Source organism: Gopherus flavomarginatus, chromosome 3 (genome assembly GCF_025201925.1).
Source record: "Gopherus flavomarginatus isolate rGopFla2 chromosome 3, rGopFla2.mat.asm, whole genome shotgun sequence".
Lineage (NCBI taxonomy): Eukaryota > Metazoa > Chordata > Testudines > Testudinidae > Gopherus > Gopherus flavomarginatus.
In genome coordinates, this window is record NC_066619.1 from 31,042,299 (window position 1) to 31,062,453 (window position 20,155).

Consider the following 20,155-nt stretch of genomic DNA (forward strand, 5'->3'; position numbering starts at 1 on the left):
TGCAACGCCACGAGATGAATGGCATGCTGCACACAAAAGTCCTATAACTGGAGACTCTCTTGACACAGGACCGACGAGCAAGCTCCACCTTGCTTGTTGGTGTAGAACATGCAGCAGTACTGTCCATTAAGATCTGCACTACTCTGCTCATCAAGTAGGGAAGAAACACCTGGCAGGCCAAGAGTATCGCTCTGAGCACCCCGACATTTATATAGAGGGAAGAGATCCTCCTGGGACCAGAGACCCTGCAAACTGAGGTTGACAAGGTGGGCCCCCCACCCCAGATCCGAAGTGTCTGAGACTAATGTCACTGATGGGGATGGGACTACAAAGGGAACCCCTTCCAACGCTGATTGTGAGTCCGCCCACAAAGTCAGGGATGACAGGTCCTATAAACTCTGTTCTCTGAACTGGGGTCAGAGTTGATTTCTGTTTGTTTATAAGGAGGCCCAGCTCTTAACAGGTGGCTCATACTAAAGTGAGGCTGTGCTGGACTCGTGATCTGTCTCTGATGAACCAGTCATCAAAGTATGGACAGATCTGCATGATTTGACATCTCAAGTAAGTGGCCACCACCACCATGCACTTTGTGAAGACCCTCCAAGCAGACGATAGGCCGAAGGGCAGTGCCATGAATTGGTAATGGTGCTGACCTATCATGAATTGGAGGAATCTCCATGGAAAATAGAAACATGGAAATAGGCATAATTTAAGTTGAACGTGGCATACCAGTCTCCTGGATTCAGAGAGGGAATGACTGAGGCCAGGGAGACCATGTGGAACTGCAGCTTCTTGAGATATTAGTTGAGGCGATGCAGATTTAGAATGGGCCTGAGGCCCCCTTTGGCCTTTGGGATTAGGAAATATCGGGAGTAAAACCCCTTCCCCTTCAGTTCTTGAGGAACTTCCTCTACAACTCCTACCCATAGGAGCGTTTCCACCTCCTGCATGAGGAGTTGTTCATGAGAAGGGTCCCTGAAGAGGGACAGGGAAAGGGTGTGGGAGGAAGGGGTGGAGGAAAACTGCAGGGTGTATCCAGCTGTTATGCTGTTGAGCACCCAATGAGTTGAGGTAACCTGGGCCCACGCAGTGAGGGAAGAAGATAAACAGTTCAGAAATAAACCGGGGGAGGGATCCTGAGGCACACCCTTCAAATGCCTGCCGTGGGCCACCTGGCTGTTGTGCAAAGCCCAACTGGGAGGTCGAGGAAGATGGAGCAGGTCAGCAGAATTTAAAGTCTCTGTCTCTTTTCTTATACAGTCCTTGCAAGGTGGACCTGAGAATCTAGGCAGTGGTGGTAGATGGAAATGTCTCCTAATGTCCAGGCCTAAGGAGCACACAGTGGCCCTGATGTCCTTCAGGACGTGCAGCTTGGTATCTGTCTACTCTGAAAACAGAACATGGTCCTCAAAAAGGTAGGTCCTGAATAGATTGCTGCACCTTGTAAGGACTGCGGCCACGAACTGTGCCACATGGACACAGCTGAGACCATTGACCTGGCCCCCAAATCAACAGCATCCAATATTGACCGGTGCCGAGGAGATGGAAACCAACATTGTGAGGCCAGGAAAAAGGCTCTGGCTACTGTCTAGAACTTGTCCATAATGACCAGAAATTCTTGCCTCGAATCCTGAGACAAAGAATCCTTAAACTTGGCTACGTAGTCCGGCAATGCCGGAGTTGGAGGCTGGCTGTCGAATACATTTTTCTCCCAAACAAGTCCAGCTTATTTGCATCCTTATTTTTGTGTGTGGTGCTCTGCCTGTCCTGCTCATTCATGGCAGACACTACCAGAGATCTAGGGGTGGATGAGAGTACAAGTACTCATAACCTTTGGCTGGAACATAAAACTTCTTTTCCTGCCCTTTTCAATTTGGAGACAGAGAAGATGGGGTCTGCTAGAGGGCCTTGACCAATTTCAACATCACTTCGTCAACTGGCAGCACAATCTTAGAAGTGGCCACAGCCACCAGCATGTCAGAGAAACATCTGTAGACTCCTTCAGCTCCTTTGCCTCTAATTCTAAATTTGAGGCAACTCTTTTAAGGAACTCCTGGTGAGCCCAAAAGTCATCTAGTGGGAGCCGGTGAGCAGGACCAGCGACTGCCTCGTCTGGAGATGATGAAGACAATGGTAATGCTGGGGGAGTGACTGGAATCCTCTTCAATCAGGGTAACTTCCCCCAGAGACAAGGTCTGCATCTTGGTACCGGCATTGGAATCAGGCTCCTGCATCTGGGCAGGCGAGTGATGCCATGATCTGCTTCTCAGATGTGGCTGTTGATGACCTATAGGAGTAAGGGGAGTAAGGCCCTGGTATTAGAGGAACCTCCCACAGGTTCCAATATTGCCAAATGTGCTGGTCATTGCCCTAGTGGCCAGACTCCCACCACAGGGCCAGCACCAAAGTCTGGTGCATACAGCGACCAATGCTTCTATGGTTGGGGAGGACTCCTCTCTTGGAGACCATGGTGGGGCTGTCAGTGCTCCTCTACTGGCTATGATGGGGAGCTGGGGAGTCGTGCTGGAGGGAAGGGGGTCCTGCGATGTGGCTTTGTGGATCAATACCATGGAGGCAGGGATCAGTGCTGAGATGGTGGAGAGCGTGGAGGAGTTGGGGATTGAGGAGTCGGGACCAGTGCTGGAGTCGGTGACCCATGACGAGAGGTTGGCAACCAGTGCCAATATAGCAGAAATCAACATTGTGAGGCCAGCAATACGTGTCATGGAGCCAGTGACTAGGAACAAGCAGGGATGGCTTTATGACCCACAGGGCCCCAACTGGAATACTCAGCAGCAGTCCGTGGTTTCGGTGGCATTTCAGCAGCGAGGGGTCTGCTCCAGGTCTTCCACAGCACCGAAGGACACTCCACCGCTGAAATGCCACTGAAGACCCCTGGAGCGGGGCCCCTTAGGCCTGGGATAGGGGCCCTCTTCAGCACAGGGCCTAATTCTGGGGAATCGGCGGAATCGGCACAAAGCCCGCCATGGGAACAAGGAGCTGGGGATGGGGGGGTCACAGAGTTGGAGACTGAGGTCACGATGTAGGAGGCATCAGAGGAGGCGTAGGCTTGTGACAGGCAGCATGCAATTTGAAACCCAGAAACTGAATCATGCCCCGTTCCTGAAACAACATCCCTGATGGAACCACTATCTATCCTAACTTATCTAACTACTAACACTAAAATATAACTATATACATGAATTGTATAATGAAAAAACACTAGGAGCTCTTGCAAGTGGCAAGAAAGAGAGGAGTTCCAGCAACCATCATGGGTGGCAAGAAGGAATTGAGAGGGTGTGGGCCTGGCGGCACCCCATATACTAGAACATGAGAATGGGGTTTTAAGGAGTGCCAGAGCCGGACCAACAGATACCACTAAGAGAAAACTCTTCGGCAGCCATGTAAATGGGCACAAACACCTAACACGGAACTGACATGAGCAAGCACTCTAAGAACAACCATTTTTAGACAGAAAAATTAGTTTTTGGAAAAGCAAAAATTTTCCATGAAAAGCAGACACTTCTCGTGAAAACTTTCATTTATTATTTATTTTAAATAAAAAGATCACTCAAAAAGTAAAATATTTTGGCCAAAAACTGAAATATTTGGCTTTAAAAATGCTGCCATGGTGCCTAATGAGAGTTGTAGCTCAGTGATGTTACATCTCTATTCTCTATGGGCCACGCTTCCTGGCTGAACTACATCTACCACTTTCCTTTTCCAAAATGGGAGATGTAGTCTGTTCTGGGAGACTGGCCTGTAGAGGAGAACAGAAGCTTGAGGCATGCAAACTACAGCTCCCATGAGGCATCATTTTCAAATTGAAATATTAAAATATTTGAATTTCTGCTCAAAAAGTAAAAAATTTGTGGAAAAAAACCTCTAACTTTTCAACCTCTCTATTCACTATGTATTCACCTCCAAACAAAACCAAAGCATCTAAAAAGTATTCCTAGAAAATAATCTGTGCAAGTTATCAGTGTAAAAGAAGACCACCAGAATTTTCTAGGCGCATTACAAAAACACCAATGAAGGTTTATTAAAAATATACTGACTGAAAAAATAATTCAATATTTTGATTCTCCATTGCTGTTAATGGAATAGCTGAAATATTAAATGTGAAGAAAAATATTTATTCACTGAGCCTTGGCATTTTTGGGATCTGCATAGGGAGTCTGTATGTCTATTCTTGACCGTTAACCATTTTTGTAGAGGAGAGTGCTGTGTAATGAAATAGATTAAGTCTCCTCTCAGTTTTGCATGTCACAAATGAACTACTGCTGGTCTCAACCTAACTCCTGCTGGATAGTGTCTACTTCATACAAGCAACTGACGAGCTATAGTTATTTGGCAGTTACTGCTCACAGTTTTGCGCTGCTAAGAGCAGAAAAAGCAGAGTTGCTGGAGATTAAAGACAAAGAGCAATCTTCCTCGACTGGGAGAATTTGCAGATCTCCTGTACTCAGGGCCGGCTTGGGGCGGCAAAAATGGTAGAGCTTGGCCTGACTGTACTTGCACTGTGGGCATAATCCAAAGCCCAGAGAACTCTGTCGGAGTTTTCCCATTGACTCCAGCGAGCTTTGGCTCATACCCTACAATCTAGCTTTAGCCAGTGTTGTCACTTCTCATTTTGATGAGTGCTACTCCCACGTCTTTACAGGTAAAAAAACCCCACTCATGCAAGCAAACTGACTCTTGCTGAATTTAGTCACTTTAAAGCACCAGAGTGCATAACCCTTATTCCTTATATTTGAATTTAGTGTTGAGACTTATGATGCAAACTACAATTATAGGTACAAGGTTATGAAAGTTAATCTACATCAGTAAAATAGTCTTTTAAAAAGTGTTGCATTCTAACAGCAAATTAGCACAGGTAATCACCATTTCAAGAAATATATTCCACTTGCCCCTGAGGAAGCACCAGTACCTACTGCCAACAAAATAAAACCACAGCTTTTTGCAGCGAGTACCATTAAGTATCAGTACCACATATGCACTGTTGGCCCCATATTGATACAATTTAAAATACAAAAGAGCTGTAATGAGCTTGTGACATTGTCTGGACTGGCTCACAAGGATGAGTGCCAATCTTAGGGCAGACTGTTGAGAAATAGGCAGGGGCATGCCCAGAGAAGCCCCCCAATCAGTGGTGGCACAGAACTCCTCTGGGCTGGGGCGGGGAAAGTGAGCTCGTCCGGCCCCGGGCTGGGGGGGATGACCGCTCCACCAGCCCTAGACTAAATCAGCTCTTCTGGCCGCACGGGGGTGGAAGAGAAGGGGAGGGGAAAAGGAGGGGAGCCAGCTTCTCCAGCCACAGTGGAGGATTGCGGGGAAGAGAGGCAGCTCCTCTGGCATGCGTGGGAGGGGAAAGGCAGTTCCTCTGACTGCGGGAGGCACAGAAAGTGCCCCTCCAAAAGCAGCCAAGTTTTTATTCCTGTGCATGCCCCTGGAAGTAAGGCACAAACCCCAAATTGATTGTGAGTCCTATACTTAGATTTCACCAACCAAGTAGCAAGTATGAACATCTCAAGCACTCATTTTTATTTCCTTCCCCAGAGTTCAAACTGATGGGAGTGTTCACCTGGAGGTCTCTCTTAGCTGTGTGGGTGTGTGGGAGGGGAGCAATCAAAAGTCTGTACTTTCGTGTTTCACAATGGCTCATTAGCTTTCAATGGGGCCTTCTTGTGTGCAACACCAGCACTTTACATTAATTAATGCTTCTTTCTTGTTTGGTGAGTTACACAATTACAGTGGTTTAAACTGCAAATACTCAATATAACTTTACACCATGGGATATAAATAATATAAGTGAGATTACTACATGCAATGTCCTGCAATCATTTCATAAACACTAACCACATTCTTATAAACACAATATCTGTTTTAACAATGCTAACACGGTTGAGCCAAACTGTTTTCCAGCTCTGCATTTGTCAATGTTCAGTGAGACCCAGTGGCCTTGGCATGAGCTGGCACTTGGTATGTCAGTGTCACAGAGGTCAATAAACAGTTTCACTTTACCAATCGTAATGCCCAAGCCTTTTTTGTTTTAAATCCCAGCCTATAGCAGGTCTTACCTTAGTATTATTCATTCATTATATCAAATAGTAATCTACCATCTTTACATGAATACTTTACAGATCTACCTTGTGCTACATACACGTGTCTCCTTTCATCTAATCCCATATTTCAACTCGTCTCTCCAATATCTTCACCTGGATATTTTTGCTGTTAAAATAGAAGTTTAACAAGGCCAAAACTGAAACTTTTACCTTTCTTTCGAAGCCATGTCCACTCTTCCCATTCTTTGTCACTCTTGAATGAGTTACCATCATCCCAATCACTCAAGTCAAAACATAAAATCCATCTTTCATTCTTTCCTCTCCCTTGACACAGACAAGCTGTGTTCAAATTTTGATGTTCCTTCCCGCATAAAATTTGTAACAAACAGCATTCTCTATTCACACAACCAGACTGCTTACTCATTATCTGCTGTCTTGACTAGTGTGATTGTCTCCTCTATATCTACAGCCTCCCTATCTCTCACATTGCACCTGCTATTAGAGAGCTTATTCCTTCACTCTCCCACTTCCCTGGGCCTTCTCGCATGAACAGAGAGCAACACTACCCGAAGTCCAAAGGTGCAAACAATTCAATGTTTATTTGGGGTGAACTTCCAGCAAGCTTAAATCCAAGTTCCTTTTCCCTTACTTTTGAATCCCAACTTACTTCCCGTTTGCTCCTAATTTATATAGTAATAGTCACAGCTATACCTTAACCAATCATACTACTAAAATTTACCTAACCAATCCTAACATATTGTAACACGATTAGCTAACCAATTATATCCCACGACCTTTGTTTACACCCAGCAAAATTAATTATACAGCAGACAGAAACAATCACAGAACCAGAGACCATGCAAATAAACATACAAAACAATACAGAAGCGAGGATTTCACAACGACATCTATACAGACATACGGGTTTTCCAGCTGTGTCTATTGATAAGTGAATTCTTACCAGACAGAAAACTATCAAACTAAATTTCCTTTCACATCTTCTTGGCTCTTCCCTTTCTCTGGAGGTGATAGATCGGATCATCTTTCTAAGAGCCCCAGACTGCCTTACTTCAATATGACTAAACAGGGACTGTCACAGTGAGAGAAGGCCCTTACACAGATAGATAGAATCAAAATCATTGCCTTTCTTTTATACCTCTGTAACTAGCTAAGTGATAAGAATACACCTAAATTCTTAAAGTATAGGCCTTTGCAGACAGGCTTGAATATCTGTATCCTAACACCCACTCTCTTCCCAGTCTATATAAAATGTAGCTACCAGATTAATCTTTCTTGCTTGTTGTTCTGACCATGTCTATCCCTTTCTGAATCCCTCCACTTTCTACCCAATCTATCCCTAAATCTTTTTGTCCCGACTTCCAAGGCCCTTTGTAGCTTTGCTCTTCCCTGAATTTCCAAGTTTGCCTCTTCTTGCACTGCTTCTCTGCTCCACCACCAATGCCAGTTTCAACTGCCACTTAGGCACACCTCATACAAACAACTTTGGACTTTTTTATTACTCCTTATGCTTGAAATGCCTCCACCACAATTTGTATGAGGGCCTCAAAAATCTCCTTAAAACTCATTGATAGTTTTCTTTTTACAATGCTTACAAGAAATTATTAGTTTGCGGAGGAGTGTCACAAGGCGTCCTGGCCCTGTGAGGAGACACTGTGACATCAGATAAGCCCAGGTCTGAGGAGTTAATCCACCCCCCGAAAGTACATGTAGCATAGCTGATGTTTACATAGTCAATTAAAAATAAAATGTATGTATACACAAACACAACAGATGGAAAGTGATAACTTCAGTATCAAGCCTCCAAGAAATGCAAGCGGGCTGAGTTGCAATAAGCAAGCACAATCATCATTACTTTTGTCAAACATCTTTAATGTTCCAATAGTGTTACAAGTAAAATAAAACTGACTTGCAGTACAGTATTCACTCTTATGGCCAATTTAGAGGGCTTAAAACCAAAGTTGACAACAGTTAACAGATACAGTGTAATATTTAAAGAAAATCCTATTTAAAGAAAATCCAATTACAGATTTCCTCCACTTAAAGAATGCAAACAACAGGATTCTGTAAACGCCATTAGGATGGTGATAAAGTGAATGGGAAAAGATGCAATACATTTAAGAGATTGATTCAGCACATTTTAACCTGACAAAACTCTACCTTCATGGTCCCTTACAACATATGCTAACTACTTAGGCTAAACAATCTGTTCAATCTTGCATTTTGCTTAGATGCTGGGAATTTTTTACCCAGATCTTAAGAGCTATGTGTAGCTCAAAAGCTTCTCTTTTTCACCAGCAGAAGCTGGCCCAATAAAAGATATTACCTCATCTACTCTGTCTCTCAAACTCCCACTGACTGTTTTCAATACAAGTTTTGCCTGAAAAAAGGGAGTAAGATCGTGCTCTGAAAACCAAATTCTACTTTCCGCTACACAGGTGTAAATTCCAAGTAAGGTAATACTAACAGAATAGAATTCGGCTTATGGTGAGTATAGTTTACATAAAAAGGAGAATTGTAGGCTGATTCTATTAGCTTCTGTTAACTGACGGCTCTCTTTGATATATTTACGTAGCTCATAATTTCATTTTTATTTTAGGGAATTATTACAATGCAAATGCACATTTACAAGCTCCAACTAGGGCCGCCCTTAGGATTTATGGGGCCCTATGCACTATTATTAACCTGGTGCCCCTATGCCTGATGGAAGCCCGGGCTCGCATATGTATTTTAGATAAGGGTGGGCTTTTGAAGGCTTAATTTAAAAAACCATATGTCTGAAGATCCAAGCATTTAAGGCTAAAGATGAATATTCAGATTGTGCATTTAAAGATCTATGCAAGGATTTTTTTAGAGATGTGATTTTATAATCTTCAGCAACACACTAACGAAATATTTTTAAAGTAAATTTTAAACTAAGGTCTTGTAGACTAACATGTTCTGAGTAAATATTATAGTAATTCAGAAACTGACAGGATATAGCTGGGGGTTGACAAATGGCTTCATTACCACTTGAATGGCTCTTTAACAGTTTCAGTGATGTGCTAATAGGTCTGGCAGGCTGAAAGCCTTTTTCCCTCTTAAGTACTAGAACCCCTCCAGAAGAAGGGTATGGCTACACTTAGGCCTTGGCTACACTGGCACTTTACAGCGCTGCAACTTTCGTGCTCAGGGGTGTGAAAAAACACCCCCCTGAGCGCTACAAGATACAGTGCTGTAAAGCCTCAGAGTATGGCTACACTTATAGTTGTACAGCGCTGGGAGTTACAGCTGTCTTCGTACAGCAGTGTAGGGAAAAAACTGCAGTGTGGCCACACTGACAGCTACCAGCGCTGCAGTGTGGCTACATTTGCAACGCTGTTGGGAATGGTACATCGTGGGCAGCTATCCCAGCGTTCAAGTGGCTGCAACGTGCTTTTCAAAACAGGGGGGTGGAGTGGAGTGTGACAGGGAGCGTGGGGGAGACAGAGAGAGTGGATTTTTGGAGCTGACGCTGTGTCAGCTCCCTGCCTTGCAAGTTCTAAAGACTGGAAGATACACAGCACCAACCTTCAATCATTTTAAAAGTTTTGACCCCTTTCCCCACCCCTCTCTTATTCACTAAATGCAAATTATGCACTCCTAAATAACCTTCAGACCATATAAGCAGCTGCTCAACACGGACTCTCCCCGCCCTCTCTGCCGTGTGACTTCTCTCTTCAAGCAAACAGCTGTGAACCTTCCAAAGCAATTCCCCTGCCTGCCTCCGCTCGATCGAGCAAACAGGAGCTGTGTTTGTTTTTTAGATAAGCAGCTCGGGGGAGCTCGGAGTTCAGCCAGTCTTCCGGTTTGTTGTGAGCAGGCGCTCTGGGATACCTCCTAATACCCTGGAGGCCAATAACAGCGCTTTTGGTGGCCATACTTGATGAGCAGCGCTGCATCACCAGCACTGCAATCGTTACACCCCAAGCAGGCCAGGTGTACAGCCAGCGCTGCAGCCAGGGAGTTGCAGCGCTGGATGTGCCTTGCAGGTGTGGACAGTTACTAAGTTGCAGAGCTGTAAACCCACCACCAGCGCTGCAACTCTCCAGTGTAGCCAAGCCCGAAGACTCACCAGGCTGCAGCAGCCAGCAGTGGTGGGAGCCTGCAGGAAGGGTCAGAACAGGGATAGGAAGAGGTGGGAGGGTAGACACAAGGATCCAAGGGGTGCTCCAAATTTTCAGGTGCCCTACGCAGCCGCATATGCTTAAAGATGGCCTTGGCTCCAACCTTGACAATTTCAACACAATTAAATTCTCTTTAAAAGTATTTTAAACACATGGTTCCCCTCTCCTCAACTGCTTTTTTGTTTCCAGGTAGGAACATGAAGTAGCTTTTTCATTGTCAAAGGGAATGCTATTCCAAAAACTGGTGAATGCCTGAGCCTGGATAGTTAACAATATACTTAATTCAATTTAACTCAATACATGAAAACACAGCTTTGGGCAAGGCAATGATCAGTGAACTGTCATAATTTATCGCAGATTAATTTAAGGCACAATCAGTATTAAAGTTCTTTAAAGCAAAAATTGTACCAGAACCCATAAAAATATCAACTGCATTTTAAAATAGAGTAGCATGTAATTTCTGTGGGGATGTATGTCTTATTTTCTAGTAAGGCCATTGGATAAGTAAAACAATTGTTATGTCCTATTTACACAGTTTTGTTGCAATTTTTTTTAAATAGTTGTAAAACTGAATATATATTTAAACAGAAGAGCAAGTTACCAAAATAGAGAAACAGTATATACCCCCCAAAACAGTTTATTTGGAGGGAAATAAATATTTTTGCACTTTAAAAATACAACCAGGAATTTTAGCATTTATGACAACCTGTGATGATTCTTTGTACACTACAGTAACTGTTAGACTAACACCTGGGAAAACCTTAGTGGTACGTATCCCACATTTTAAATTAAGCTACTATTCTGCATTTGCTATACTATTTTCAGTGAATATAAGACTGGTGCACTCTACACATTTATACTTACTTTTACTGTAAAGAGTACAGTAAATTTCAAATACATTAATTACGTCACCCACCTTGTCTCTCTAATATTCTGGGACTGACAAGGCTACAACAACACTGCATTCAAATACATTAAGTTACTTATAGAGTGAAACACTTTCAAATAGTTAATGCAGTCAGAAAGGCTTTTGTCACCATCTGGCTGGACTACTTCACTGCAATCTACCTGCACATAAAGCAGTCAGCCCTCAGGAAATGACAACTAGTACAGAATTGAAAGTGACATCCTGTCTTCTTAGCAGCCTGGCATACCACAAGCACAAACCTATCCTCTTCTCTCTACATTGTCTACTCATAGAATACAATGTCATATTCAAGGGATTGATCCTTATCTTCAAAGCTTGCAATGGCCTGAGTCCAAGTTACCTAAAAAGTTGCCTAAAGCTCCAGATGAGAAGCATGATTTGACACACTTTTCCTCAGCAAAACAGATTTGTCTACCACAAAGGAAAAACTTGTTTGTGCAGGAGATACATCTTTCTTGGGAACTGGTCCAAGACTGTGAAACAAACTCTTGGTCTAAGAACAACCACAATCTCCATCACTTTCCATGTCCAAGTGAAAGGAGAGCTTTTCTGGCTTGACCTTTGCTAATACACAGAGATAGTGATGTGCACATATAACATATTTAATTTCTTTTAAAATTCCTCAGGACAGGGAGACTAGAAAGAGCCACATGTGACAGATGATATTTATGTTGCTTAATGCACCTTTGCAGCTGTGAAAACATGTTCACCATTTTTTAAACATTTAAGATGTCCACAGTTAAACTAAAATGACACTGTTAAGTGATTTCTCTCTCTAGCAGTTTAACACAGAAGAAGAGAATGAGGAGTACTTGTGGCACCTTAGAGACTAACAAATATATTTGAGCATAAGCTTTCATGAGCTAAAACCCACTTCATCAGATGCATGCAGTGGAAAAGACAGTAGGAAGTTATATATACACAGCAGACATGAAAAAAATGAGTGTTGCCATACTAACTATAATGAGAGTAATCAGTCAAGGTGGGCTATTATCAGCAAGAGAAAAAAAATTGTAGGTGATAATGAGGATGGCCCATTTCCAAGAAGAGAGAACAGGTTATTCACCCCACACAGTGTGGTTTGTTGAGATGTATCCCACTATGGGTGCTCCACTCTTGGTGCATGTGCCTTGATTGGAGATTTTCATTAGCAGTGTCCATTCAACCCGCTCATGCACCACTGGTATCCTTTTGCCCTGCACTGAGGCTGTATGGAAAACCACTCTCTTAGTTCCTTCTGCACTACCGAATCTCGGAGGAAATTCCAAAGAAGAGGGGAAAGAGGATAGGTACTGGAGCACTTGTAGGAACACACATCTAGAAGAACCACAGTTACTGCACAGGTGAGTAACCTTCGAGTAGTGTCCCCATGAGTGCTCCACTCTTGGTGACTCCTGAGTGTCCCCAGTAGGAGGGGGATTTTGGAATGGAGTCCATCACAGAAGAGAGAACTGCATTGCCAACTGCAGCATCATATCTGGAGACATTGACCGGGTCAGTGTCTAGAGAAGGTATATAGCGAAGACCATGTAACGACTCTGCAGATTTCTGAAATAGGAACATTTCTAAGGAAAGCCATAGATATAGATCACACTCTACTCGAGTGCACCAAAAAGCTGATGGGGATGAAACATCAACAACCTGGTAGGAAACTATAATACACTCAGAAATCCATTTAGAGAGTTGCTGGGTAGAAATGGCAGAGCCCTTTGACCTGCCTGCAATTGAAACAAACTGTCTATTGGATTTACAAAATGGCTTCGTTCTCTCCAGGTAGAAGGATAATGTCCTCCTCACATCTAGAGTGTGGAGAGCAGTCTCCCGGTTAGAAGTATGCAGTTTTGGAAAGAAAACTGGCAGGTATATGGTCTGATTCAGGTGAAATATGGAAATTACTGTAGGGAGAAACCTGGGATGTGGCCATAAGGACACCCTATCCTTAGGAAATATGGACAACACATCTGTCTATCCTTGAGTTAAGGGAATATCACAATAGCCTGACAACACAGATAAGCAGCCACTACCGATAGAACCTCCAAGAACATTCTTGGAGCTGAGAACAAGGAGCACACAATACTGAAAATGATCCTGGTCTACTCTAATCGGAGGAATCTTTTGTGAGATGGGTGCATTGCTATATGGAAGTATATGTCCTGGAGGTCGAGAGCCAAACAACAATCCCCTGAATCTAGAGATGGAATTATAGCCACTACGGCCACCATCCTGAACCTCTGGGATCTCATAAATTTGTTTAGACATCTAGAATTGGTTGCCACACTCCATTCTTCTTTGGTATAAGGAAATAGTTTGAACAGAAAATCTTTCCCCTGTACTGAGCAGGTACCATTTCTATTGCACCTAACAGAAGAGGAGTTTATTTGCTGCCTTAGCAGGGGCTTGTGAGAGGGGTCCTTGAAGAGGGACAAGGAACGGGAATGAGGAGGGACGAAGGAAGGAAAGTAATGGGGATGGCGTAGCCCAATGATATTACTTCCAGCACCCATCTGTCTGAGGTGATATAGTCCCAGGCATGCTGGAAACGGGAGTGTATTTCCAAATGGGGGAAGATGAACAAAATAATGAAACTGGCAGGCTAATGAGGGAGGGAATTCGAACCTTCAACTGTCCCATCAAAACTAATGCTTTGATGATGACATCTGTTATGAAGCCATGTCCGATGGATTATACAGTTTCTTCCTCTGGAACCTGCCTTTCTTCCTGGGGTTCTGCGGGTCTCTGGAATCTGGAGAATTGTACAGGGTGGGATCTTAGTACCATTTGTGATCTGCTGAACTTACATTGATTTGCAGGAGTACAGATGCCTAGCAAGTGTAATGTGACCCTGGAAAACATGTAACGACTCGTCTATGTTCTCCGGAAACAACTTCCATCCATCAGATAGGAGATCCTTGACTGGGAAGCCAGACAACTGTAGCCAGGAAGCCCTACCCATCACCGCCGAGAAATAGAATGGGCTTTGGTGTCTGCAGTATTGAACGCTGCCTGCAGCAATGTTCTTCCCAATAACTGTCCCTTAGCAATACTGGCCTCAGATTGTTCCCTTTGATCTAGAGGAAGATGTTCAATAAATGACCCATATTTCATGTAGCTGGTGAAGTTGTACTTGGCCATCAATGCTTAGTAATTTGTAACGAGTAATTGCAGCATAGCCAATGAGTAGGCCTTCCGTCCCAGGAGATCCAGGTGTTTTTGGCCTCTGTCATATAGGATGGATTTATAATGGTGTTGTTTGCTCCACTAGGTAACCGTATCAACGACTGGAGAATTGGGAGGTGAGTGAGAGAAGAAGAATTCAGAGTTCTTGGTGGGGATAAACTATTTCTTGTGGGACCTCTTACAAGTGGGTGCTATGTAGCTGGGGTTTGCCAGATAGCATGTTCCAGTGGAGTCTCGTTAATAGAGAAATCAACTCTAGAGGGTGTTGGAATGCAGAATGTCCAACAGCTTGTGCTTGGGTTCTCCAACTTCCTCAAGGGGTATCTGCAGAGAGTCTGCCACCCACTTAACATGGTCCTGGATTGGCTATTGAAGAAAGAGGAGGCATCAGGGCCTCATCTGGCAAAGAGGACTGAGATGGTGGTTTGAAACATGGCTTCTTTGTCCACCCTGGCCTCCTGCTACTCAAATGTTTCCTCTGTTGCTGCGGGGGAAGCAGCTTAGTTCTCCCTATCATCCCAATGGGATAAGGTCAGGCCCTAGAAAACAGGTGATAATAGGGGTCCCAGCATGGCCATACAGGGGAAGGGTCGCATCCAGGGTTGTTCTCACCAAGAATGATGAGATCCCAGAGCATCTTCCCTGCCCCTTCAGGAGAAGGGGTTAGGGTCAGGGTGTACTGGAGAACCCTGCACTGAAATGGAAGCAGCAAAGGGTAGGTCATCAACAACATCCTCTTTTTCTAATGGAGGAATTCCTACAGAAAAGGGGGGCAATGGAACTGGGGAAGCAAAAAGATCCAGAGACCAAGAGGTTCTTGGTAGCAAAAGATGTTCACTACCTACCAGCAATGGAGACTCTGGTTGAACAGTCACTGCCAAGTCTCTCTAGTATCTGAAGTCCTGTGGTACTCAATGACACTGTTTGTCCTTGTTCAATGGTACCAGAAGCTTAAGGTGCTTTGAAGCTGGCATTGAAGAGGTTGGCAGCTTACATGATATTGAGACACTTGGTAAGGGCATCAAGAGATGAGTCTGAGTTGACAGTATAGATCTTCTATGTTCGGTGCTGTCTCCAACCAAGGGTGCCAGGGTCTTCCTAGAGCCCTGTTTAGCCTTAGAGCTGTGTTTTCTAACATCCCCCCTGAGGGAGAAATTATCCATCCCCCCTCCTTTTCCCCCACCAATCCCTGGTGAGTCCAGATCCAATCCCCTTGGATCTTAAAACAAGGAAAAATCAATCAGGTTCTTAAAAAGAAAGCTTTTAATTAAAGAAGAAAGGTAAAAATCATCTCTGTAAAATCAGGATAGAAAATACTTTACAGGGTAATCAGATTCCTATAGACCAGAGGGGCCCCCCCTAGCCTTAGGTTCAAAGTTACAGCAAACAGAGGTAAAATCCTTCCAGCAAAAAGAAACATTTACAAGTTGAGAAAACAAACATAAGACTAACATGCTTTGCCTGGCTAATTACTTACAAGTTTGAAACATGAGAGACTGATTCAGAAAGATTTGGAGAGCCTGGATTGATGTCCTGTCCCTCTCAGTCCCAAGAGCAAACAACAACACAAAGAACACAAACAAAAGACTTCCCTCCACCAAGATTTGAAAGTATCTTGTCCCCCTATTGGTCCTCTGGTCAGGTGTTAGCCAGGTTTACTGAGCTTCTGTCATAGTATATTTCCCCAATCTGAACCTTAGAGTCCAAAAAATTGGGGTACCAGCATGAATTCCTCTAAGCTCAATTACCAGCTTAGATCTGATACACTGCCACCACCCAAAAATATATAGTGTTTTGGGGCACTCTGGTCCCCCCAAAAACCTTCCCCGGGGACCCCCAGACCCAAATTCCTTGAGTCTTACAACACAGAGGAATAAACCATTTCCCTCTCCTTCTCCTTTCTTCCTCCCAGATCTTTCCCGCCCTGGGTACACTAGGAGATCACCGTGATTCAAACTCCTTGAATCACAACACAGAGAAATCAGGGTGGTTCCCCCACCTTCTCTCCCCCTCCCTTCTCCTTCCCTGTTAAGTAAAGACTCAATTCTCTTGAGCCTCAACAAGGGGAAAAAATCAGACAGGTCTTAAAAGCAAAACTTTTAATAAAAAGACAGAAAAAAAAGTAAGTTATCTCTGCAATTTAGATGGTAAAAGTACAGCGTCTTACAGCTTATAGACACTAGAAAGAAGCCTCCCCCCAGCAATATGCAATTTAAAATACTTCCAGCAAAATACATATTTGCAAATATAGAAAACAATCAAAAGACTATAACCGCCTGTTCTACTTAATACTCACTGTTCTGAATATATAAGAGACTGTAGCAGGAAGATTGGCAAGAAACCTGGTTGCACGTCTAGTCCTTTCCAGGACCCAGAGAGAACAAAGCAAAACCCAAAAAACACAAACAAAGGCTTCCCTCCACCGAGATTTGAAAGTATCTTGTCTCCTGATTGGTCCCCTGGTCAGGTGTTTGGTTCCCTGTTTGTTAACCCTTTACAGGTAAAAGAGACATTAACCCTTAACTATCTGTTTATGACAGGGCCACACAAGGCTGTTTGTGGAAGCTCAGCCTCCCCCTGCCTTTGATACCCTCCGCCCATTGCAGCATTTGTTGCATTTAAAGGGAAAGATTCACATGCTGTGCAAAGCACTCCTAAAGAAGCTTCCTCTTTTCATGCCATACTGCTCCCTCAAATTTTCTTTCCAAGGAGGATACTCACTTTAAGACTTATAGGTTTCACGCTAAGCAGAATAACTGCATCAACCTTCTTCTCACAAGCCTAATTATCGTATTATACTCAAGTGGTGCTTAGTCTTCTGCTTCTGAGAGAAGATTGGTGGGAAGTAATTCTTCAGAATGGGGTGCAGTATGCACAGCTGCATAGCACAGGAGGTCTATGCAGCCCCCCATGAGTCAGCAATAGCAGAGGTAAATTTAGAGAGCTCTAAAATGAAGAAAATACAGAAGTTGTTCTTTACTGTTTGTTCCTATTATTTTAAACAAATCCAACTCTACAGTTTCTCTTCCATAAAAACAACATCTCAGGCTAGATCTTCAGATGGTGTAAGTTAGCACAGCTCCACTGAAGTCACTAACTTACACCAGCCAAGAATCTGGCTCCTTACGCCTATAAATAAATTGGAATTTGTTGTTTTAAGAGTTTTTAAAGAAGAGGTTGATGCAAATATTTCACAACTTATGCTACCCACTAAAACCTAACACACATAGTTCTATTTTGGGGATTTTCTGAGAGATTTCTACAGAATGAAAAAGGTTACTTTGAATAAGCTCATGGTGCACATTCCTGCCGTTTTCATGAATTTGCCATACACTAAGTTGCATTTTACCAGCATAAAATAATAACATTTCAGTATAATGAGGTACTTTTGTTTTTAAGTAGAGGAACAATATTATATTTAGTAGAAGCTGCTGCAGCTAAAAAAGCTTCACAGTAACAGGTAATAGATACAGTAGTAAACTCTTAATATAATAGCTATATTTCTGGAGTCATTTCAATTTTCTTAGGATTTAAACTGAAAATTCTTAAAAGCTTATACTTTCCTGCAGCAAATAAGCCTTTAACACAATTGTTTAAATATTAGATACAATTATTAATATTTATTAGTATTAAATAATGCAAACCTTCTGTAATTTCACAGACACAATACTCCTAAACTAATTGTTTTCTCTTTTCTAACCAAAAATCCCAGATAAGAGTTTTTTGGAAATTGAGTATCAGGCAACTATGCAAGAGAAGTGCTTGGAATACATTTTACTAAATAGCAGTCACTGTTCAAACTTAGCAAAGAATCCTGTGGCACTGCTTTTAGAGATCCAGACTAACATGGCTACCCCTCTGATACTGTTCAAACTTAAGGGTTCCCAAGACAATCAGTAGCACATCCTGAAAAAACAAACAGCATTATTTTTCCAGCCAGTTGAGTACAAGAAATTAAAAGCAGCAAAGAATCCTGTGGCACCTTATAGACTAACAGACGTTTTGGAGCATGAGCTTTCGTGGGTGAATACCCACTTCTTCAGATGCATGTGGTGGAAATTTCCAGGGGCAGGTATATATATGCTAGCAAGCAAGCTAGAGATAACGAGGTCAGTTCAATCAGGGAGGATGAGGCCCTGTTCTAGCAGTTGAGGTGTGAAAACCAAGAGAGGAGAAACTGGTTCTGTAGTTGGCAAGCCATTCACAGTCTTTGAATTTTGAAGACTGTGAATGGCTTGCCAACTACAGAACCAGTTTCTCCTCTCTTGGTTTTCACACCTCAACTGCTAGAACAGGGCCTCATCCTCCCTGATTGAACTGACCTCGTTATCTCTAGCTTGCTTGCTAGCATATATATACCTGCCCCTGGAAATTTCCACCACATGCATCTGAAGAAGTGGGTATTCACCCACGAAAGCTCATGCTCCAAAACGTCTGTTAGTCTATAAGGTGCCACAGGATTCTTTGCTGCTTTTACAGATCCAGACTAACACGGCTACCCCTCTGATACAAGAAATTAGACTCAAATGGGGTAAACTAACAAGTTACAAAAAACAGCTGTTAGATATTTCTCAGGCCATGTCTACATCTAAAATTTTGCAGCGCTGGTTGTTACAGCTGTATTTGTACAGCTGTATAGGGCCAGCGCTGCAGAGTGGCCACACTTACAGCAACCAGCGCTGCAAGTGGTGTTAGATGTGGCCACACTGCAGCGCTGTTGGGCGGCTTCAAGGGGTTTCGGGGAACGCGAGAGCAAACCGGGAAAGGAGACCAGCTTCGCCGCGGTTTGCTCTCGCGTTCCGCGAACCACCCTGCAAACCGCAGGGAAGGAGACCTGCTTGTTCGGGGAACGCGAGAGCAAACCGCGGCGAAGCTGGTCTCCTTCCCCGCTTTGCTCTCGCGTTCCCCGAACCGCCGAGCAAGCAGGTCTCCTTCCCTGCGGTTTGCAGGGTGGTTCGCGGAACGCGAGAGCAAACCGCGGCGAAGCTGGTCTCCTTCCCCGGTTTGCTCTCGCGTTCCCGGAACCACCCTGCAAACCGCAGGGACGGAGACCTGCTTGCTCGGGGTTCGGGGAACGCGAGAGCAAACCGGGGAAGGAGACCAGCTTGATTACCAGAGGCTTCCTCAGGTATGCTGGGATACCTGCTTATTCCACGGAGGTCAAGAAAAGCGCTGGTAAGTGACTATACTTGATTACCAGCGCTGGATCACCAGCGCTGGATCCTCTACACCCGAGACAAAACGGGAGTACGGCCAGCGCTGCAAACAGGGAGTTGCAGCGCTGGTGGTGCCCTGCAGATGTGTACACCTCCTAAGTTGCAGCGCTGTAACTCCCTCACCAGCGCTGCAACTTTCTGATGTAGACAAGCCCTCAGAAGGGGTATACAGCACTGAATTCTAATACTTAGTACTTTTGTAGTGCTTTGCATCTTCAAAGTGCTGTGCAAATGTTAATTATAGAAAAAAAGTGGGTGCTCAAAGGGAGAACGTATTTCCCAAAGTGGAGGGTGACCAGAGGAATGGCACTACTATAGCACAGATAATAGTAGGAGGAGGAAATTTAAATATTTAGGAATGACTGAAATTTATATATTAATTAGCTATTACAGAACTGACATTGAAGACTACAGATGTCATGAAGAGGATGCCTGGAAATTATATCAACACCATTCAGACAACAGATTTCTGTAGCCACAAATAATTGATTCTGGAATTATAAATGGCTCGGTGGCTTCAAATTTACCTAATTTAGAAATCATGAGGAATGCACAGGGATCAACTTCACTGTAATCTTCAAAACAAGTGACTTCCAAGGACTATCA

General features: G+C 43.6%; 1 protein-coding gene across 2 annotated transcripts in view; it reads right to left on the bottom strand.

The window, feature by feature from the left end:
• The window catches only part of CCL28 (C-C motif chemokine ligand 28), a 56,111-nt gene extending 35,957 nt beyond the window's left edge, over positions 1 to 20,154 (bottom strand). Inside the window, exon 1 of one of the 2 annotated variants that reach the window (XM_050947183.1) lies at positions 20,077 to 20,154. Coding sequence is in view for 1 of the 2 variants with exons in the window: in XM_050947182.1 (XP_050803139.1) it covers positions 6,276 to 6,307 (32 nt within the window). In the remaining variant the exon portion in view is untranslated. Of the gene's footprint in view, positions 1 to 6,275; positions 6,620 to 20,076 lie in introns of those variants that run through there. The other variant, XM_050947182.1, reaches the window with a different exon arrangement.
• Position 20,155: the final 1 nt, after the last annotated feature.